The sequence below is a fragment of the Pleurodeles waltl genome, chromosome 12, assembly GCF_031143425.1.
Source record: "Pleurodeles waltl isolate 20211129_DDA chromosome 12, aPleWal1.hap1.20221129, whole genome shotgun sequence".
NCBI classification, from domain to species: domain Eukaryota; kingdom Metazoa; phylum Chordata; class Amphibia; order Caudata; family Salamandridae; genus Pleurodeles; species Pleurodeles waltl.
In genome coordinates, this window is record NC_090451.1 from 713,167,011 (window position 1) to 713,190,981 (window position 23,971).

At 42.8% G+C, this 23,971-nt stretch overlaps 1 protein-coding gene across 1 annotated transcript in view; it reads right to left on the reverse strand.

Annotated features, from left to right (window-relative positions):
- LOC138267296 (olfactory receptor 6B2-like) overlaps positions 1 to 23,458 on the reverse strand; it is a 128,676-nt gene extending 105,218 nt beyond the window's left edge. Inside the window, exons 1-3 of the mRNA XM_069216151.1 lie at positions 23,345 to 23,458; positions 18,804 to 19,037; positions 15,652 to 16,581 (exon numbers count right to left, since the gene is read on the reverse strand). Coding sequence (XP_069072252.1) covers positions 15,652 to 16,581; positions 18,804 to 19,037; positions 23,345 to 23,458 — 1,278 coding nt within the window. The remainder of the gene's footprint in view (positions 1 to 15,651; positions 16,582 to 18,803; positions 19,038 to 23,344) is intronic.
- Between the last annotated feature and the right edge of the window lie 513 nt (positions 23,459 to 23,971).

Below are 23,971 nucleotides of genomic sequence, written 5' to 3' on the forward strand. Positions count from 1 at the left end.
TGACAGAAAAGGTCTGTGAAAAACACTTAAGAATAACAATGTGCAGCCTATGTGAACAGCTACACAGGCCAAATTGTTAGAAGAAAAAACAGTTGTGGTGTAAATTCACGTTTAAACCTCTATTTATTCTATAAATACATAAATAAATACATTCTCATATTTTATTTACACCTCTCATGAGAATAAAACAATGTAGGGCAGTGTAGCCCATAGGCTGCCATTATACAGAATGAAAATAGAGCTGTGTAGCTGTGTAGCTGTTCACATAGGCTGCACATTGTTATTCTTAAGTGTTTTTCACAGACCTTTTCTGAGAGAACTGGAGTTACAGGTAAGAAACCATTCCTTCCACCTCTTCCTGATGTCATCCCTGGTTGTTGGGTGCTGTCCCACAGCGTTAACTCTGTCCACGATTCTCCGCCATAGCTCCATCTTCCTTGCAATGGATATCTGCTGCACCTGTGCTTCAAATAGCTGTAGCTCTATCCGGATGATTTCCTCCACCATGACTCCTAGCTCCTCCTCTGAGAATCGGGGGTGTCTTTGTGTGCCATGGGTGTTGTGTGAGTTGTGTAAAGTGACGTGTTGGGGTGTGTGATGTGGAGTGCGTGGATGGTGTATAGGTGTAGGTAGTGTGTGGCTCTGGTTTTGTCTGTGGTCGTGGTGTCTGTCTCTTACCAATGGTTTGTAATGGGTAAAGGGTTGTGGGTAATGTGGGGGTGTGTTTTATAGTGGTGTGGGTGTGTGGGTGTGATGTGTGTATGGGTGTCAGGTGTGTATTGTTTGAATTGTCCAATGTGGTGTTGTTTTGTTTGAGTGTGTGTATTTTGAGCATGGCGGTATGTACCGCCAATGGTTTACCGCCATTGAATGTCTGCCGTGGTGATTCGTGGGTCATAATGTGGTAGGCGTTGTTCTGTTGGTGTAATGGTGTGGGTTTTGATACAGCCACTTTATCACTGACCTTTGGACTGGCTGGTGTGTGTGTGTGGCTGTATTCTGTCGGATTGGTGTGTGTGTGTCATAATATTGTGAACGGATATCCGCAGCGGAATGTTGGCGCCAGTCAGTGTGGCAGTAAGTGGGATTTACCGCCAATGTCATAATGAGGGCCATAGTCCTTGTATCACAGCAGCTCTTCTTCCTGGCAGAGTATGCACAGGTCCAAAAGTGTACTGAGTTGGTTGTGTCAGCAGTTAAGTACTTATACCTAGTTGTGCCTTAGAAGTGGGGAGACTTCAAAGAAAGGCCCTTGAAGTGTACAGAGGTCCCCTCTTCCTGCCCTGGCTGTAGACTCACTACAAGGGTCTATAAAGCCCTTTGTGTAGGGCTGGACACTGTCCATTCAGGCTGGTCAGCCCCTCCCTCTTATCATGCCCATGTTGGCTCATCAGGCTTTGGATGGCCTGTCTGTCACACCTAAGGTACCTTTGTGTGCGCCAGTCTAGAGGGAATGCACAGCCCAACTGTCGACACACCACAGATGTGTATTGGAGACAGGCAGTGGGTACCAAATGGCAAAGGTAAGAAAGTGCCAACTTTCTAAAAGTGTCATTTTCAGAATTGCAGTTTAAAATCCAACTTCACAATAAGTTGTGTTTTTAAATTGTGAGCCCAGGGACACCGCACTTGAAAAGTCTATGTGTTTGCAATTTGGAATTACACTTCAAATGATATATTAAAGTATTCCCAATATTATTCATAGGGAGAGAAAGTCTTTCACTACAAGAGCATATAAAACTTAGAAGTACATGTCCTGACCTTTAAATACATTGTACCCTGCCCTCTGAGTCATGTCAGGCCTATCTTAGGGGTGACGTATATGTATACAAATTGAAGGTTTATGCCTAGCAAGAGATCTATCCTGCCAGGTTGAAGTGGCAATGAAAACTGCACAAACAGGCCATGCAATGACAGGACTGAGACATGATTAAAGGGCTACTTAAGTGGGTGGCTCAATCAGTACTGCAAGCCCACTAGCAGCATTTCATTTAGAGGCCCTGGACACATGTAATGCATTTTATCAGATACAAAGAATTAAATTACATATGCCAATAGGTGTTCAGCCCATGCTACCATGATTTAAAGGAGCAAGCACAAACACTTTAGCACTGGTTAGTAGTAGTAATATCCATAAAGTCCTAAAGTCAGCAAAAATGAGGTCCGACAATTGGAGAAGATAGGCATATTGTTGATGGTAGGCCCACATTAAGGCTGTCGGGTCAAACAGTAGGGTTGTTAAATGGTATGAAATACCAGACATTTACTTATTTCCTATTTTGTAAATGATTTTTTCAAATTCCAAATCTTGATTCTTTACTACGGATTCATAAATGTGCAAAGTCTGCTTTTGGTGTCTTTTTTGCCGTTTAAAAAACAATAATAGAAACCTGTAAAGGAAAGCAGGTTAAATCCTAATCTAACTAACTTCTTATTTTGCTCTAGACTGAGCAGTTATTGTACATTTTTTGCCTCTTATTGTTTTCGTACATCATGAGAACCACCCAGATCTGATATCTAAGTTTCTATTCTGCTTGGTCCTCAAAGTGTGAAACAAGTTTTGCCTCTTTTATAACTCATGTTTTAGATTGTGGTGGTGCTGGACCTCTGTTAGATCGTGGTAGTGCTGGACCTCTGTTAGATTGTGGTGGTGCTAGACTTCTGTTAGACTGCGGTGGAGCTGGACCTCTGTTAAATTGTGGTGGTGCTACACCTCTGTTAGATTGCAGTGTGCTGGACCTCTATTTGATTGTGGTGGTGCTGGACCTCGGTTAAATTGTGTTGGTGCTGGACATCTGTTAGATTGTGGTGTACTGGACCACTGTTAGATTGTGGGGGTGCTGGACCTCCGTTAGATTGTGGTGGTGCTGAGCCACTGCTAGTGTGTGGTTGAGCTTGACCTCTGTTAGATTGTGGTAGCGCTACACCTCTGTTAGATTGTGATGGTGCTAGACATCTGTTAGATTGTGGTGATGCTTTACCTCTGTTCCCTATTGTGTCAACCTGCAGGTTTTCTAGAGATTCTTCCAAACATGCAACTAGGGGTTCATGATAAGACCTTATTTGTTTCTTGTCACAATATGTACTTCAATGTTACTTAATGAGTCAATTTAAGCTTAGAGCAGGATGGAAAAAAAGATCCTTGAGAATCATGCTTCAACAAGTTGAAAAGTGAAAGGCGGCTGGGCTTGCGGAGAGCCCTCTGAGAGTTTAAAAGTAGCACTGCGCTATGTCCTGCCATGTTGAAATCTTCCCATAAAAAGGCACAAGGCTATGTGTTCTGCTTAGCTTCAAACTCGACTACTGTAATGGCATACTTCTTGGCTCACCCCTTTATGTGATAAAGAAGCTGCATTGTGTACATCACACCTTCTGCTAGGTATCCCTAGACATGTATCGGCAAACCCAGCATTGGTCTCCCTGCATTGGTTGCCAGTGGAACAGAGGATCACATTTAAAGCTTTATGCTGCATTCACAGGTTCCTTCACAATTGTGGGCCACTGATCCTAAGATCCCTCGCATCTTTCTATAGGCCGAATGGGATGCTCAGATCAACTTCTTTAGCCCTGGCCTCCCTACCCAGGTTTAAAAAAGTCAGATGGGGTGGGGCCACGATGTCCTACATGGGGGCCAAATTGTGGAATTCCCTTCTTCTCAGGCTCCGGCTTACAAGCCAGGAACTCAGCTTCCGTAAGGAACTTAAAACTTTGCTGTTCTATAAGCGATTGTCCTTCATGTTAATCTTGATCTCCTGATTTGGTCCTCTAGTGCTGGGAAGCCTCCGGGCAGCCATGCGCTTTACAGATTGCATAACATAACATAACATATACACCTTAAAAAAGGGGAATGGTTTAAACTATAAGAAGTGTTTGGTCAAGTGTCCCAAGTCTGGCTGTTTAAGCATTCTTTTCTCCTCCTGCTCCCAATAGATAGACTTATGGCTTGGACTAGTGACAATGAGATATTGACCCAATAGGTGCAATAGTATATGAAACAAGCCAATATTTTTGAAGGCCTAAGGAATAAAGCGATTGTTTCACATGCTTCAGCCATGGTAGCCTCTCCCCTCCTTGATGCTTGGCCAAAACATCTTTCAGGCCCTCCCTATAGTGTACTAGTACAGACGTTTGCCAAACTTACAGCAAAAATAAAATTGGTTTGAGACCAGTTAAGGGGGCTATTGAGTGGAATCCCAGATCTTGCCTGAAGACTAATGAGAAGCTTTGGAGGAGATTGAGTGCTGCTCTAATACATTTATTTTTCACAAATTCCAGGGCGTTTAAGTTGGTGTGGCCCCACAATTCTGAGCCATATGCAGCGGCAACAGCAGCTTTACCCCCCCAAACTTCAAGAAGGGGTGAGATAGGATGGAAAGAGGTCTTCCTAGCAAAGTTTAAAATAGTGGTTACCCTGTGGTTCAAGTGCTTGTTGTAACTTGATGTTTCCAGGTGTGTGAGCAAGGTAAGCGAATGCCAAGGTACTCAAAACTGGGCACTCTCTCTAATACATCCACATCTAGGCTGAATACCCCTCAAAAACCTCTATGAGGGTGGATGGCCATAAACTTAGTTTTACTTGCATTAATTTTCAAACCAGAGCCACGGCCAAATTTGTTTAATTTCTCCAAGAGGGTTTCAAGGACTTTTGGGGGTTTTGATACTACAGGGTATTGTCGGCTAACAATAGAGCCAGAACCTTACAACCCCAAGAACCAGAGAATCATTGTTACGGTACATTAGGTAATCTCCGCATTTGTTTATGAAAAACAAGAACAACTGGGTGCAAAGGAAGCATGATTGGAAAATGGCGACCAATAGATCGAGCCGTAACGCAGCTCGTTCGGGTTCCTACCACTTACAATGCCGATTCAGCTCTGCAACACCACGCTGACGGTGCCGGTAATGGTCCCCGGCCTTCTGGCTCAGCCCTGAAGAGAACAGCATCCACAGAATCCTCGCTCTTCCTTTGGCTGGTGTTTAGGCCAACAGTTTTGCCGGGTTTGGATCCCCTACTAGTCTTACAGGACGGGAGTGGGGACTGGAGATCTCCCGTATTTCGTCGACCTCTACACCAGCTGATATACCAGACCACCTACATGGGTCCCAAAGCAACCGGCAGGGGGGAGCTCTAAAAGGACACCAGCACCATTGCCTCCACAAACCTGAAGTTCTGGATCAGCCGGTACAAGTTTTGGGGGCTGGGCGTAAAAGCGGACGGAGTCCCCTTGCTTCAGGAAGTAAAGGGGACACTACAGAGAAGAAGAGACAGGGGAGCACCCACTGCAGTGGTCCCAGGAAGGACAGTTGACTTTACATACCGCTTATTACCCCTGAGGCATGGTGGGTCAGTAGCTGTATATGACGCTTGGTGTCACTAAAATGTTCCGTCTCGTTTCAAGGCGGGAATTTAAAAAACCACAATAAGTTGCCGAATTCCGTACTACGTGCAGTCCCTGGTCGCGGAGGGTGCTGTTACCGAGTGGAACAATTTGCACTACATTTAAATAACATGTCGCGGGGACACACGTGCAGCTGAGAGTTACCTTTATTAGCCCGGGGTGGGACTTTATTCCCCAGGCTTCCTGGTCAGCTGAAATAAAAAGTAAGCTAACCTCTTCACCCGTCATCGACCGATAGAGGCCGGGCAGGGTGCACTAACTTGGCTGAAGGAAGTAAGTGTTAAGTAAGAGTCGAGAGGGATTAATTTGGTTACTTGGGTCTGTTTATACTTATTTTACCTCTTATTAACATGGGAAAAAGGAAAGCTGCAGATGCCCCTATGCCACTGACTTGTACTAAAAAATCTAAAAACCGCTCCAGCAAACAAGTGAGCCCTGCAACTATTCAAGGAACTAAGGGCCAGATGTATGAAAATATTTTGGACTCGCAAACGGTGCAAATCGGTAAATTTGGCCGTTTGCGAGTGCAAAATAGTGGTCTGCAACGCATGAAAGGTATTCGCAGACCACAAAGTAGAAATCGCTAAAATTGCGATTTCTAGCATTGCGACCTGGATTTTGCGAATCGCAAATTGCGATTTGCAAAATCCAGGTCGCAAGGCAATGCTGCAAAAAATCACAAATTGCGATTTTTCGAAGAATGGCATTTTGCACATGCAAAATACCATGATCTGCACCCAGGTGGTAACCTGGTGCAAAATTTAAAAATGCAGTTAAACTGCATTTTTAAATTGAACATGTAAAGCACACATGCCCTTTTAGCATGTGTGTACCTTACATGTTGCTAAAAATGATTTTGGAGTGCAGCAGAGGGGGCCTTAGGCCCCCAGCACCGTAGCCTTTTGTATTTCCAAAATTGCGATTTCTGGTTCAGTAATCGCAATTTTGGAAATGCAAAAAATTTGCAGCTATGGGCCAACAGGCCCATAGCAAATGTGATACATGGCACTTTGCGAGTCGGTAATAGTGATTTCTTAAAAATCGCTATTACCGAATCGCAAAGGGCCGGGATGATACATCTGGCCCCAATTCCTTTGATGAAATTGATCTATTGTTTGAAGAAGTAGAGGCCATCTTGAAGAGCAATTCCCATACATCCGGTGGTGTGCCTATTAAGAGGGGGTCGTCTAGAAGTGGGAAAATCCAGGAGATCTTCAGAAGGAGAAAGAGGATGAAACCTTCACATTCCCCTGTGGTGTCTGTTGGAAATGCGAAATTGCATATCCCAAGGGAAAGTTCTGTACCTTTGTTGCTGGCAATACCTTGCAGTGCCCCCAGTCCTTCGCCATGTCAGAGGGGTACTCCTCCTAAGGAAATCAGGACTTTCCCTCCTCTGTTAAGTCCAGTGGTCAGAGTGGTTCGAAATATATTGTGCACTAATTGATTTGACCCACTGGCGGTGGATGGGGATCTTCTTGCCTGTACTCCACACTCTACATCTGGAACTGCTATTGATGACAATATTTTGTGTAATCCCCCGCTTCATCCTGATGGTTTGAAACTGTTAGACAATGGAATTAACTTGGCTCTTGTCCTTCGGAAGGTGGCCGAAGTTAAAAGTTTGGTTTTATTACTAATAGAATCAATGAAGGAGAAACTGACACAGAGGTGTGGTATAAATGTCAGTTGAATGATGGGGAGGCAACGGGGGGTGAAAGCCTTGTTATATACAATCAAGGTTAGTAGATGATATCCCCCCAAGGGGTCAGCTAGGCCTACCCCTCGTGAAAACTCATCCACATCCTGTGCAGATGGTCATCAGTCAGAGCCCACAAGTGATAGGAGGAAGTTCAATAGAGCACCTAATTTAAGGGACTTTTTGGGGAATCAGACCTGTACTATTGCCCACCCAGATGCCCCTGAAGATAGGCCAAGGGGGAATATTATCCCCCAAGTATTTGGTAGGGTGGTTAGCTCCCTTGCTCCTCAGATTAAATTCTTAAAATCTCCCACTGATACTACTCTTCAACTTGATGTTAGCAGGCCTGTACCTACGGATCAGGGTCTAGGCTCAAAAAGTAGAGATAGTACAGTTTATATGGTTGATGTGCCTAAGCTGCCATTAGGTTCCTTTGAGAATCATGAATCTTTGGTTAATAAGCTCATTCATTGGCTATGTGTTCGTCGCAATTGTCTTTCAGTTATTTATACTGATAACCTTGCTGCGAACATATGTCGCCTTTCTGGGTGGAACTTTGACTTCATTTATGTCCGCCTTGCTGATAAGTTATTGGCGAACCAACTTATGGATTTTGAACTACGCACTCGCCATTTTAGGGAAACGAGGGAGGTGGGTATTAGTTAAAACCACCCAGTGCTTGTCCAACTATAACTTGTGAAAGGCCAGACTTCATCGAGGGATGTGAATTAACTGTGGTAGATAAAACCCCTTATTTATCGCTAGTTACTGAATGACTAAATGCTGTACAGGAAGTGCCCATTGTGATACACATTAAGGATTTCCATGTGAATGAGGCCATTCAGGAGGTGCCACCTGGGATACTCTACAAGGCTATGCATGTGAAGGAGGCTAGTTGCCCCACTTATGAAACTGAGCTAGATAATCATGAGTTATCTATAATGACTTGGAATATAGCTGGCCTTGACAGGAAGTTGGCTGACTCTGAGTGGATCACCTATAATAATAATCAGGATATCTGCCTCTTTTCGAGACTTGGGCTGAGGAAGAAAAATTTATATTGATGGGTTCCTTTCATTTAGCATCCCAGCTCAACCATCAGAGAATGGGTTAGGCCGTGCTAAAGGAGGCCTACTGGTGCTCTTAAATAAGAAGTAACAACATGACCAATTGATATTAAACATTGATTCTATTGACCTAAAGGGCATACAAGTTACTTTTCAACAGAATCTTAAGATTACTCTTATTGATGTTTATGCCCAGTCTGTTTCTCGGGGTTCTGCGTCTCAGACCTTAGCTTTGTTGTCTGAGTTCTTGGACACCTTGCATCCTTCGACCCTTTTAATAATTGCAGGTGATTTGAATTGTACCTTTGAACCCTCTATTTTGATTAGTGGACTAACTGTTGAAGAAGATGAATTATGGGGAATCTCACAGTTAACCAATCCTCGGTATTGGAGTCGTTCTTGTGTGGCTTCTCAGTTGACTTACCTATGCCTAAAGTATGGTCCAAGGGCTTGTAATGGTCGTATGCCTTCTGATTTAAACACTGCACCCACATTTAAACGAGGTATGTCTTCAAGTGTTATCGATTATTTTTTGGTGGATGTCAGGCTGTGGTCTTTCTTGAGGGATATGAGGGTGGAGCCCCGATGTGAGAATGACCATCACCCCTTGCTTCTTACTCTCCAAGGCGGTGTATTTAGGAGGTCACTTAACAATCAACATACAGTGGTCCCAACTCCTTGCCTGAATAACAATCATACACGGGTTGAATGGCCAAGGGTGACCTCCAACCCCTATCTGATAGGAATTGTTTGTCGATGAACTGGCAGTTTATGAGGAGCAGGATGCTAATAACACCCCCATCCTCAGCATCCATGATAATATGCTAAAGGACTTACAGAGCTTTTTTTTTATTAAAATGCTGGTCTCAGGCCCCTTGATGATAATATGAATAGCAATGGATGGTTTAATGAGTCTGCACTAAAAAATGCTATCATGACTGGTTGCCTAGGGGAGATACAACTAGCTAGACGTACATACAAGGAGATCATATTGCAAGCAAAAAGGTAATGGGAAGACTCTTTATGGCGGGAATTGCTTGACGCTTCAAAATCTAATAATAATATGTTGTTCTGGGAACTGTTGTCCAAAAGGCAAAGAGGGGGCAGGAGCAATATTAGGAACCATATACAACCCGAGAGTTGGGTGGATCATTTCACTCAACTCTATGCTATCCCCTACAATACCTTACCTTGTAATCCCCAAATCTATGATTCTGCTTCCTTATCGGTGGCTAGTTTAAACACTAGCCTTGATCTATAAGGGGCAGATATTCACACTTTTGAGGACTGTATCATCTTTTTCATAGAGGAAACTAGTGCCACAATCAACTCCTTAAAATCAGGTAAAGCTCCTGGTCCGGACAAGCTTCCAGGAGATCTTTATAAATCAGAGCCCATTATATGGTCCTGGTATATAAATCTGATCTCGAATAAAATTGCTGCAGGTGGTGTAATCCCGAGCACATGGAAGGGGGCTGAAATTATCCCTATTTATAAAAAGGGTAATGTAAATCTTCCAACTATAGACCTATTAGCCTTATTGATAATCTAGAAAAAATGTTTGCTAAACAACTAGTAGAGAGGCTAGCAAGTTGGGTTCAAGAGCATCAGGTTCTTTCCTCATTACAGGCGGGTTTTCGCCCAAAAACCAGTACGATAGATCAGGTTTTTAGGTTGGTCCTCTTATATTGGAAATATGTAGTCGTTGCCAAGCAGCATTTATTTGTTGTTTTTGTGGATCTACGATCTGCTTTTGATCTGCTCCCACGAGAAAAACTGTGGGAAGTACTACATAGATTGGGAAACCTTACTAATATAATTAATCTGTTGCAGTGGTTGCATGAAAATACATATGCGCAAGTGCGATGGGGTAATCATGGCGAGTTGACTGAAAATATTCCTATTCGGAGGGGAGTTCGCCAGGGTGTGTTCTGGCTCCGATCTTATTCACTTTATTTATTCATGAGTGAAGTTTTGACTTCTTGCTAGAATGATGCTCCCTCATTGAATGCACAGAAAATCCCTATCCTTCTTTTTGGTAATGATTCTCTTCTCATCTCTAAGACACCTATGGGTCTTCAAACTCTTGTTGATAGATTTAACTCATTCTGTACAGACTATGGGTTGGAGTTGAATATCAGTAAAACCAAATTGATGGTATTTAATTCCGGATTTTGCAGGAGATGCACCATTAATTTGGCTGGTTCTTTCCTAAGTAAGGTTAGTTCAATAGACTACCTGGGTGTGAGCTTATCAAGTAAATTACATTGGGAGGATCAGATCAGTAAAAGTGCGGGGCTTCTTCAGCATAGAGCAGCCGCTATCATGCGTTTTTGAAAAGTACAGTGTCAAAAGCTGTATCCCCAGCTATTAAGATTTATTTGGCAAGGGCGCAGGGAGAGGCCACTTATGGTGCTGAGATATGGGGGTTCTCTAACAGCAAAAGATTAACTGTGGGTGAAAACAATTTTGCCAGGGCCCTAATTGCGTGCCCTCGCAGTACACCCTTGATCCCAATGTTTCTGGACTTAGGATTTAATCGTGTAGCTGATTTGATAGCCTTAAGACCTTTGCTTTATTGGTGAAGGATTTGGACTGTTCCAGAACTCAAAATATACAGGGTCTCCCTTCTTGACTCATTAAAAAGACCGAATGTGGTTAATATCCCTTGCTTAGACATGTATCTAATTGGTTGCACACTTTGGGTCTGGAAAGTTTTTGGGAGAACCCCCACAAGTTGGAAAAATCCCATAAAACTATCTTGAAAACATCATATTGGTCCCATGTAAGGAACAATTCCATCTGTTGTAAATCACACGGTCAATACTAATCTGTTTATTGATTTTAAGTGGTACCCACAGTATGAACCATATTTAGATACAATACCTGATTGATTAGGAAAAGATCTGTACGCCTGTTTCTGTTTTGGGAGCTTACCGCTGATGTCCTTAACAGGCAGCTGGGGTTCAACTTTTTTCTCTGATTTATGTCGAGCATGTCGTGGTAGCCCAGAAACTGTTGAACATTTTATGGTTTTTTGCCCTGCCTATTCCTCACCTCGGGTAAAATGGATGCGTAGAATCTATTGAGAAATGGACTTGAAGCAATGCTGTACAGCGATAAGGGTTTTAAAAAGTGACTGTTCTAATGACTTAATTCTTGCAGTTAGTACATTTTTAGTGGCAGCTCGGCATATACGTAATTGTTTTTAAATACGTTTTATGATGTAATATTAGGTGGATAAGCACTTAGATTTGAGAAGTTTAGGATTTTACATATTTATTAGTTTTATCTTTTATATTTGTATAGGTTTTTTTTTTATTTTAAATCTTGAATTCAAACTGTATTGTGATGCTTTGATGGTTATTTGACCGAATAAAGAACAATGTAAGGGCAAGTACGCAGCATTGCCTAATGCCCTTGTTGGCCCTGATGGGATCAGTGATTTCCCTGCTTGGACCCCTGCGGACCTGTGCAAAGGGATCACGATGTAACCAGACAGTGATATCAAGGAGGGGAACAGGAAGCCAAAGCTCTCTAAGAGTACTCCAGAGTGTATCGCTGGGTACCATGTCGAAAGCCGCTTTTAAATCAACTGCCACTGGCATAAAGACTGCCCCTCTTGAGATCCATTTCCTTCCATCTGATTAACTGAAACCTGAATGCCTGGTCCAAAGTACTAGCCTTTGTAATGAATCCTGCTTCGAATTGGGTCAATATCTCATTGTCTCTAGTTCAAGCCATAAGGCATTCAAGTATCAATTTACAAAATATTTTTGGGGTGAAGTCTATCAAGCTAATTGGCCGGTAATTAGCAGGGTCATATTTGGGAGCTTTTTTGTGAATGGGAATAACTTCAGCACCTTTCCAGAATTAGGTATATCAGCTCCTGTCATTAGTGCATTTGGCACACAAGTTAAGTAAGAAGTTGAAATATCAGGTTCGGAAACAAAAAGATCTGCTGGAACATGGTTCAGCCCAGGGACTTTACTGGCCTTCTGTGACTTAATGGAAAGTTTGCCTATATATGTACTTTTATACATGCATAATAAACTTCATCTTCTGACTCCTTTTCATAATAATTTGCATGTGCAGCTTAACTCTGCTAATGTAGATTGTTCAGCAAAGGGTCCCCAGAGCCAGCTTCAATATTGTTGGAACTCAATATGTTATTTCTCAGACAGCTGTTGACAAGACACCCAAAGTCACCCTGGTGTTACAAAATGTCCCCTAATGACAAAACACAGAACGAGTGGCTTTGACGGTGCTTGTTTTGTGTTGATTGCTTTGCTTTTCATGGAATTTTGTAATATTCCATTCAAGTTTTTATTTGTCTTTCTTACTTTTTCTTCCCTGCCTAACACATCTTTCATGACTTCTGTTCCCTTGAGGCTCAGATCTCTATATTTGTGTTCAGTAGAGATACACTGTGGCTCCAATACTCATTTCCTTCACTTATTTTTCTTTGTTTCCAAGCCATTCTTCCCCTTTCCCTCTTTGTTCCTTTGCAGTTTCAATTCCCCTCTTTTATATAACTTACAATTATTAAACTCCTCTTCTCCACCCACAGTTTTGTTTGCTTACAAATGTTTCCTTAAGGGTGTTTCCTTCTGTATTGCTCCTAAATACTCTGAAAACCTTGACAATCCTCCCAGGGACTTGGAAGGTCCCATCCTAACTTAGCATTTAAAGGAAGAAGAAGCAACGTTTAGTAAAGTAACATTTCAAATAAATAACACGGGATCAGGCAACATTTTGGGAAATGATCAGCCGAGCAAGATGTCTACCTTTAAATTAGCTGCCTCCTAGTCCCTAAATGAAAGAACAACAGGACAGCATGTGGCAGATATACCTAAATATTCATATGTGTATGTGAAATTGAATACAACTACTGTATGATACAGTATATTAAAAGGATGGAAACTGTAGATATAGTGGTCACAGAAAAAAGACACATTGAAGAAAGTAGGGAATAGGCAAGGGTGAAGGAAAGGGACAATGTGCAAAATGAATACAGTAGCCTATTGCCCCTAGTCAACATATGCAGCTCAATGAATCGTCCATCTGAAGGATAGAAGGCCTACACCTCATGAGAACATTAATACATATGTAGAAGTCTTCAATTCATGGATTACTAGTGCACTAGGTTCAGTTATCCCTACTAAAACATTTATTTGTGCCTCATTCTATTCCTTCGGCACCCGTTTAAATGCCTGATTTGACCTTGGCTGAATGGAAGTGCAAAACACTAGAAAGACTGGCATCAAGACAACACAGACAATAAACATATCTATAAACAAGTGCTCCAGCATTACAAAGCCCTTCCTAAGGGGGCTTGGACTAATACTATGAAGATCGGATGCTCGAGGCAAAAGATCAAACTAAACCTGTGTTTTCCATTTACAAATCTCCAATGACTCTGTAAATACTCCCTTTCCCAACACCAATACTCAATAAGTTTATGCAGAGTTACATGATTTATTCCATGAAAAGATTGAGCATCTCTTTATGGTGTTTCTTAGCGTTACTCCCTCTGCTAACTTGAGTGATTCAATGTTTTACTCCTCCTGGTCTTTCAATCAATCAATCAAGGTTCTTGTATCACATGGCTAAACACCTGTTCGGGTCTCAAGGTGCTCTCATGGTCACATCTATCAGCTCAGGCTCCCCTTCAGATCCATGTCAGAGTAATATCTCAGGACTATGGCAGCTCTGGTGGCCTCAGAACTTTCTTCAGTTTGTAATACTTCTTTTGCCTAGCATCATATTCCAGAATTTTGCAAAACTGCTGTTATCATCCTATTATTAAAGAACCCAATCTTGACCCACAAACACTGGGCAATTACTTCCTCTCTCCTGCCTGCAATGGCCAAAATAATAGAAACTCAATAATCATATTTCAGTCAGAATGACACCTTTCCTTCAGCACTGAGACAGTGTTAACAGCCAATGGCAATGTGATCTGGATACTTTTGGCTCAAGGAGGCACTGCAGCCCTCATTCTCCTTGATCTATGAATGACATTCAACATAGTCTCACATAAGATAAGAGCCTCCTCTGCAGGCTCCATGGATTGGGTCTGCAGGGGAAGGGTTGAGATGGTTTGAGTCATTTTTGCAAATGAGGACACAAGCATTCCATCGTTTGATCGTTCCATTCACCTTACTGACAGCTGACTGACAACTGCACCGTGGAGTCCCTCAGGGCTCTTTTTCGATCTCAACCTTGTTAAATATTTATGTAACGCCATTGGCCAATCTTGTTGCCTCCTTTGGGTTTAAATTCTGCTGATATGCTAATGACTCTCAGATTATTTTGAGGTTAGAGACCAGCTCACATTTGTCCAAGAACAGTTTAAATCTTGGCTCACGTCTGTTGCCCATTGGATGGTTGCTAACTCCCTAAGGCTAAATGCTTATACGATGAAAGTCTTATAGTGTTTGGTAACCCCTCCATCTGGTCACCTACTTTGTGTCCACAATGTCTGAGACCCTGTCCGATGCCCACTGACAATGCATGCAACTTGAGCATGAATTTTTACTCCAAGTTATCTTTGAGTCTCAGATTAACAGACCTACTGCAGTGTATTTCTTCCTGATAAAGACTCTGAGAAATATTATTCCTTTTGTGACAATCTCCAGTGTGTCTACATTGGTACAGATGATGATCACCAGTTGTATTATTGTGGCGCTCATTTTCTGGGCATTCACACATTTTTGATACAGTGCATCCAACTGGCACAAAAAGTGTTAGCAGAGCTTATATTAGGAATTCCGAGATCAGCCAGAATGTCTCTCCACCTGATCAATCTACACTGGCTTCCTGTTGGTAAACACTGTACCTTCAGAGTTTTGTGCTATTGCCAAGAAGCAGTGTACGTAGCAGGACGACTGAATTGTATGAGAGGTCTGCTCACCACCACCAGGCCACACTACTTTGCTCTTCAACTGCTTTATTGGTCAGTGACTTGAGGTTTCATACAAAGCGCACAGGTGGTAGAGCTTTCTTGCTTTTCACAGCTCAGAGCTGCAACAACTTCCCATTTGCCTTCTGTGCTAAGTCAAGTTATTTTCAATTTTACAAAGCTTTTAAAACACATCTCTTTTGTTTGAAGCTCTGCTTTCCTATTTCTCTGCTTCTGTGATCAGCGCCAAAACACCTCAGGATACTCATGCTAAAGGATTAAACCATAAATAGAAACAGCTAATGATGTTAAATTGCACTGGAATGTGTAAATTGCTGCTATTTGGGAACATAACATTGAGATAGAAATGTAGATAACTAGGGTTAGAGAAAGAATAATGTTAAAAAGTAAGGATATGTTGTGTACAGTCAATATTCAACATGTGAAGCACTGTGGCGCCTGAAAGGGCAGGGTATGTAAAAATCTAAACATAAAAAAATACATGAATAAATAGCAACATGGCACCATATCCAAGGCAACTGTAAGTAGAGCTTGCTTGTATTAAGATGTCTTGTGTAGCACGTTCATCCAGGTTTCTCTCATTTCCTTGTTCCGCAGAGTGTATATGATGGGATTGAGGAGTGGTGTTGCAACAGTGTAAAGGACAGACAAGGCTTTGTTTAAGTTAAGGGAGCTTTCATTTTTTGGTGTGGCATAGACTGCAATAAGTGGGCCAAAATATGAGCTGACCACAGCGAGGTGGGAGCTGCAGGTGGAAAATGCCTTGTGCCTTCCAGTGGCTGATGGGATTTTCAAGATGGCTGACATGATGTACACATAAGACAAGATTATTAGCAGAAAAGGGACTGATAATATTAGAAAAGACATGATAAAAACGTACACCCCAATGTAAGAGGTTTCCGAACAGGCTGCTTCCAGAAGAGGGCCTAATTCACAGTAAAAGTGGTCTATCACTTTTTCACCTGAGAATCGCAATCCCTTCAGGAGGTTTACTGTCACGAAGGGAATTGTAAAGCCTCCAGCCCAAGCACTGGCAACTAGCTTAACACAAAATGCATGGTGCATGAGGTAGTTGTAATGCAAGGGGAAGCATATGGCAGTGTACCTGTCGTAAGCCATGACTGTCAACAGGAAGCACTCACTAGTCAACAATGAACCAAAGAAATACAATTGCATTAGACAATCAACAAAAGAAATTGATCTGCCGTCTGCCAGTAACCCAGAGAGCAGGCTGGGAGCAGTGCTTGTGGGGTACCAGACTTCCAGGAAAGAGAAATTGCCCAGAAAAAAGAACATAGGTGAGTGGAAGCGTTTACTGAGGGATACTGTGAGAACGATGATGCTATTACCAGCAACACTTAACATGTAGATGGTGATGAACAGGAGGAAGAGGAGGGGCTTCAGCCCTGGAATGACCTGAAGTCCCAGAAGAAGGAATTTGATGGAACTTGCCACATTTTCTGAACAGTTTGTAAGAGCCATGATTCCATTCTGTGAAAGAAAGAAGTACAATTTTACACAATTGAATTCATGATTTATTAATAGGATTTGAAGGACACGTCCGTTATGCTAAACAGAGTATGTGGAAACAGGATATTATATATGAGCCCTGTGTTCTCATTACCAGACTCCGATCTTTAGTAGTACATTTTGGGAACTATTTGAATTAAATGCATCAACAATTGTGTCAAATCAAATTATATCACATTCAGTAAAGTGTCACATAATATATGCTTTTTGCAAACTTAATCAGAGTTAACCAACAAAAGGGAAAATTGTTCTGGTGTACACCACAATGATTATCATTTATTGAAACAAATGCATTGCTTGTTCTGTGCCTCCCCGCAAGTGGCAGACGTTACAAACTGTGGCACAAGGATCCGAAAAGGGAAAGATAAGCAAGAAGACTTAAGGCCTGAGTTAGAACTTGGCAGATGGAATACCCCAACAGAAACGTGACTGATAACCGGTCCACTGAATTACAATCTCCAAATTATATAATGGGATCATTGTACTACGGACGGATATCTGTCATATTTGTGATACGGTATAAGCCTCAGGGCTTGATTTGGATTTCAGTGGACAGATTCCTCAATCACAATGGTGATGGATATCCCGTCTGCTGAAATTTAAATTCCATTATTTCCTAAGCGATTTATTTTTCGGCGGACAGGATATCTGTCACCATTGTGATGGAGCAACCTGTCTGTGGAAATCTACGTTAGGCCCTGTACTCTGTAGGCACAGAACTTTCAAATAAATTCTGATGTAATGGCCGCTGATTTTAGGCCTGACGTCAACAAAACTAGACTACGGGCAGTGTAGATGTAACAAAAAATGCTGCATCCCTGTGCCACAGGGACCTTTCCCAGCCAGGCTTCATGGCCGTTACCATGTGTCAGCGTAGATTCTGCAACATTTTCAGTAGGTCATGCTAACACACATCATTGGGCACTCCCAGTTTCATACAGTCTCTGCAGTATACGTACTATCATTTAGCGCTCTGAGACCCAGAAAGATAACTAGAAATTAAATGTGGGCATGTGCAGCTAGCACCAGTGAGAGTCAGGGAACAATCCCAAGGCCCATAAAGCTGCACTATGTAATCAATGTGCAGGTGATCTGAGACTCCAGTAATGTTGTGCTGGTTCCCCAACATAAGATTTGTAGCCAGGGTGCTGCATCACGCCTACATTCATAACATCTTCGAAACACACATGTCCTGCACTCCATCCCAGGTGCAGATGCTCCCTATCGCCAATCTGTCTTACTTTCCTGAACCAACTACCAGCTCTTTGAAGCCCATTCAAACTATGGCTATACAGTACACAGCACTACACAGTCACTTGTTCCAAGAACAGTGAAGTGAGGCACAAAAAGCACAGCATTACACAACTACATGAGTCAAAGAACATTGCAGAAATGCGCAAAAAGTACAGCATTACACAACCCTTTGAAATAGATACCTGTGCAGTCTCACACAAAAAACACATTGCACAACCAGATGACTCAAAGGCCAGTGCAGAAATGTACATGGAACACAGAGCTATACAGCAAGATAAGTAAAAAAACAGTGCAGTATCACTCTAAAAGCACAGCATTGCACAACCGATAAGTTGAAGGATAGTACAGTGATGTACAAAGTGCACAGCATTGCACAAACACATGAATTCAAGAACAAGCCAGTGAGATACAAGAAGAACAGCATTACGCAACTACATGAGTCAAAGAAAAATGCGCTGGCACAAAAACATAGAATTACATAACACACAAATCCAAAAACAGTGCAACAATGCACAAAAAGTACAACATTACATCATATTACATAACAGTCGAATCAAAGAACAGTGTGATGATGCACAAAACTCACAGCATTACACAACCACATGACTCGCAGGACAGAGCAGTGATGCAAGAAATGCAACATTTGTATAATGCACATATTCTTAGAGCTGCCCTTGGCTTGCTAAACGAAAGGTTCAAACCCCTAGTTAAGCCAGTGCATTCATGTATGCTCCTAACTATATCTACTAATAATCATAATTCCTCTCCCCTCTTGAGCTTTCTGCAGTGATTGATCACCTAGCAAATGTTCAATTCCCTCTCTTTACAGTTGGTCTTCAGTGACATTTTCAAAGGTGTACTTCTGCCTGACCAACATCTACTACTGATAGGAAAGCCCTGACCGCTACAGTGCAGAGCCTAAACTTTACTTGAAGACTCTTTGTTAAAGGGGGCTGGATCTCATCGGAATAAGGTTCATACTTTGGAGTAGGTTTCAGAATCAGGAATTGATGAATGAGGTTCCTGTTTGTCACTGGCTGGTGCAACTGGTCTGTATTGGTGTTCCAATAGACCCACAGAAGATTATTCTTAACAGCTTTTGTGGTAGTCAAGGGATCAGACCACAGAGTGCACATCCTCATTCTAGAGAACCATGTTTTCAGCTGAAGTTTGAGTTAGTATCAAGTTGAAGTACTTCAACCATTTTATTTTAATATGAGCCTAACTCAGGATAGGACCACAGCCTTAACCAATAGAGAAGGGGGGTGAGGATGGCTAGATTGTCAATAGTCTTCACACAGTATCACGGATCAATGGTAAAGTGGGTGAGCTCTGGGAAGATGGAAGAATGAATTAAAAGAAAAATTCTCCTTTGCAGCCAGTACTCTAACCTCAGCCTCACCCCAAATTGCAGCGCCATAGAATGCAGCCGATTGAGCTTTGATCTTATAGACATGGAGGGTTAGTGAAAGTCATCTAGATTCAGTGCCTTGTAGCTGCTTTATGTTGAACTATAAGGCTGCTCTTTTGACTTTGAGGGCCCCAGGGAAGTGGACTAGCAACTCCTAAACCAAGACAATCAAAGACCTGAACTTTATCAAGAGTGTTTTCCTATGAAGGAGCATCTCTGTGGCCTCTGTGTAGATTAAAACCCCTTTACTTAGTCTTTTTGTGTATTTATCTCCATACCACTTACATGGCAGAATACTTCAAGTTTGATAAGGAGATCCTTTAGGCCAACAGGTGTTCTGGACAATAGTAAAGTGTCATCAGCAAATAAGTAACTCCATTTTGGCTGGCTCAGCTTTGCTCTCTAGAGTTCTAGAACTATCAATAGACACAGTTCCCCTTCCAAGTTTTCCCAGTCTGCTTCCCAGTACAATAGGGCATTGTCACAGCATGATGTTCAAATCCACCCTAGTCTTAAATTCCTGAAATGTTTAGGGTCAGCCTGGAAAACTCTAGAAATTTCAGTGGAAGTAGCTCAATTTATACACCAGTGATGGGCTCCAGGATCGATAACATTTGACAAGTTTGTAGGAAGGTTTCATGTTAATAATTGTAAGACTTTTTATTGCAAACATGTTTCTCACATGGCTAACACTGTTGGGGCTATGCTTTATGCAAACATAATAGGAGCCTCTTGTTTTGTAAACAAATTGAGATTTATCTAGCTTTATTGAAGGAAAGTCTAGATTCTAGATTTTATTAGAGGCATGGAGGCGAACAACTGAAGTAACCTTCTTGATTTTCTATATAATCACCGTCTCCAGTATCGATATTTTGGAGGGAATTATGGACCGTTACTCATGCAAATGGATGGGGGTTCTCTTGGCATCCTTCTTTTGCTGTTACTGTGAATTGGGCCAAAGACTACTTTGCTTTTCTCACGGCCTTCCCTATCTTTATCGTTATATATGTCCTATGTTGCATTATTGCTGATGTGCTGTCTGCTGCTATGTATTTTCTATACTGTCTTTGTATACTTGTTAGTATTTGAATTGTTCTGTTTCCAATCATGCTTACATTCTTACCTGCCACGTTCTACTCCTCGAGCGAGTGCTCAATTCAGAATTAGTTCCTGAAGATGCTGTGAACTAGGAACATCACTCCCACTGGTGACTTCTTTGTATGAACCTGTTAGCATTTACCCAAGATTCTCCTGGTTCCTACTTTAAACTGGTGACTAGCTGTTCTGTTCCCAGTTGTTCTTGAGCACCCCAGGAGAAGGGCAGAGGATTTTCTGCATTTTCTACATTTGTTGGCATACTGGAATTTATAACCGCTGATCCATCAAAGTTTGTGCCATAATTGTTTGGATTTGTATATCTTCAATCCAGCACTGTTCATCTGTGATATTCTTAAGTTATTTTGATTCACTCAATGCCCACGATCGGTATGGAAGTTTTTTTTTTTTTTCCTCAGCACATCATTCCTGCACAGCTTAATGCATGTACTTACTGTGAACCACGCGACTCAAGCAGATATGACATGTGGTCATCTTTGATCCTTCACAAGCATTTATTTATGCAAAGGAAGGGATTCCGCCATCCTCAACCTACATTGTTTTTATTTCAGTTTTAAGATTTTTGTTCTAACTGCTTTGTGTCAGTATCTATTTCAGGGAGTCAGTTGTCCCCCTTTAGATGCTTGACCAGTGCATACCAACCATAATCTAGGTTTTTATTGTATTTTTTTTTCAATTAACCCTCTTCAGCTTTACATTTAAAAACTGTGAGTCCATCTTTGCTTCTCTATTTTCTTTTTTTACTACTCTTAGTTGTATTCACTACTATGTAGCAATTTTTTAATCCCCTTCCCCACTTTTACAGAACATGTGTATCCAACCTATCAAGTGGAGCAAATGGTTGGGGTGATTTGATAACTACATAGTAGCAATTGCTGCTAATTCTTTTACATCTGTTATATAAAAGACTTGCTCCTAAATGCCTTCTGGACAGAGGATCAAGAAATCTTTGATCACTCACCTCCTATTGCTCCACCACAAGGTAATCTTGCTGAAGATTGCAATTAATTTAATGAAGCTCCGGACAAATGAATGACACTTCATAAAAATACTGCATGTGTTGATCAAGCATTCAGGGCAACAATTGTCTTCTGAGTCCACAGACAAATAAGTTGCGTATTTTGCATTTTGTCAGCCAGTTGTAAATTTTGCTTGATCACTGAGCAATATATTTGTGATCGAATTATAATGTATTATTACAATAAAGAAAGTAAGGCACAAAAATCAGTTTGTATGCAGAGTTATTGAAGTTGCCAATAGGATTGAAAGATCCGCTAAGCATTTGAAATGATTGAATGAGGAAAAGGACATACAGGGAGATGTCGCTATGATTCACATTAACAATAAATATAAAATGAACAAACAAAAACACAAAGCAAGAGTTCTAAGGGAAATGTTTATATGTGGTGGTGGATTACACTTTAAAAAGGCTCTGAGTCCAGCAAATATCAGAGAGTGTTTTGAATTTGGAAAAGTGGAGCACTGTTTTTTAAGATAATTGGGAAAGGTCAAGAAATCTACCCCAGGATCCAGTTCCGGAAAAGAACTAATTTTAGTACTTAAACAAGAGGAGGGTGTAACTGAGACAGTTGACTCTTCTGAATGGGTTTCCCGCTGTGGTTTGGCGAGGAAGGAATCTGGCAAATTGAGATTCTCTGCATATTTAAGATCTGAAAACAAAACAATTCTAATAAATATTCGCTTGTTTTCTGTAGGAAGGAGGCCTGGTGTGTGGTGGGTAAATAAGGCACTTACATCTTATACCAGATCCAGGTATCCCTTATTAGTGTAGTGTAGGCAGTGTCTAGAAGATACGCTCTCTAGCAGTAGCTGTGGATAAGCAGCCAAGGCTTAGCTAAGAGACATGCAAAGCTCATGCAATAATACTGTAGTCACACAGCACTTACACACATTAAAGGATAAACTCAGTGTTACAAAACTAAAGGTACTTTGCTATGGTAAAGTGCCTAGCGTCTCAGGTCCTCCCACCATTTCCGACACTGGGTGCTCCACTTGCCATAGACCCCCAGGGTCCGCAGATCCTTGGTGATGGCACGCCATACACCCTGCTTTTGATGGGCACTGACCTGCAAAGGCAATACACACAAGAAAATAGGATTAGACACACAGGTGGTCATTCCAACCCTGGCGGTCCATGACCGCCGGGTTGGAGGACCGCGGGAGCACCGCCGACAGGCCGGCGGTGCTCCAATGGGCATTCCGACCGCGGCGGTAAAGCCGCGGTCGGACCGGCAACACTGGCGGTCTCCCGCCAGTGTACCGCCGCCCATTGGAATCCTCCAAGGCGGCGCAGCTAGCTGCGCCGCCGAGGGGATTCTGACCCCCCCTACCGCCATCCAGTTCCCGGCGGTCCGCCCGCCGGGAACCGGATGGCGGTAGGGGGGGTCGCGGGGCCCCTGGGGGCCCCTGCAGTGCCCATGCCACTGGCATGGGCACTGCAGGGGCCCCCATAAGAGGGCCCCTAAATGTATTTCACTGTCTGCTGCGCAGACAGTGAAATACGCGACGGGTGCAACTGCACCCGTCGCACAGCTTCCACTCCGCCGGCTCGATTCCGAGCCGGCTTCATCGTGGAAGCCTCTTTCCCGCTGGGCTGGCGGGCGGCCTGAAGGCGGCCGCCCGCCAGCCCAGCGGGAATGTCAGAATTACCGCCGCGGTCTTTCGACCGCGGAACGGTAACCTGACGGCAGGACTTTGGCGGGCGGCCTCCGCCGCCCGCCAAGGTCAGAATGAGGGCCACAGTCTTGCCTGTTACACATATGGCCCACCCTACCCCTTCCCATCACCATTTACACACACACATGGCCCAGCACACAACCTGTACGCCGCCAAGAGGTCATCCACCCACCCCCTTACACAAGACCTTCACACACACAACTCCATGCATTCATGCCACATGCATCATGCTCACAGTGTACTCACCTGTTGGTCTGCAGGCCCATACAGCAGTCCGTACTGGGGTAGGACCCCATCCACCAGTCTCTCCAGCTCTGCCGAAGTGAAGGATGTGGACCTTTCGCCAGTCACACGGGCCATGATAGGTTCCGGACACAGGTCACAGCAGCACATGCAGTGTAAGTCCTCTCCTATGGAAGGTCAGGTAGCAAGTGAGGAATATGATAGAAAATGAAGGTCATGTCGGTGGCGGTGCATACCTCTGTACCCCATAGGGCCCAATGTTAACCAATGACTAGTTGCACAGCGGTTCCCGACCGCCTCCCGCAACAGCGAACATCATAATCGGAATTACCTCACTTCCACCTGTCCCTCCACACAGGAGAGGTGGATGCCATTTCAGGGGGGGACAGCAGGTCCTAGAATAATGTTGCGGCACAGGAGATATTAGCACATACTGGACAAATCACAATGACCCATTACATGTTTACATGATTCAAAGAACTGTTGTAGCTCCACTGTTCAGTTTGTCACCGGCTCCTCACCCTTTTGACCCTTAGATTCTTACAGCTGCGGATGAATAGGAGATGAAGATATACCCCCCATGTATAGACCCCTGGTGGACTTGGCAAAAATAGGAGGACAGGCACAATA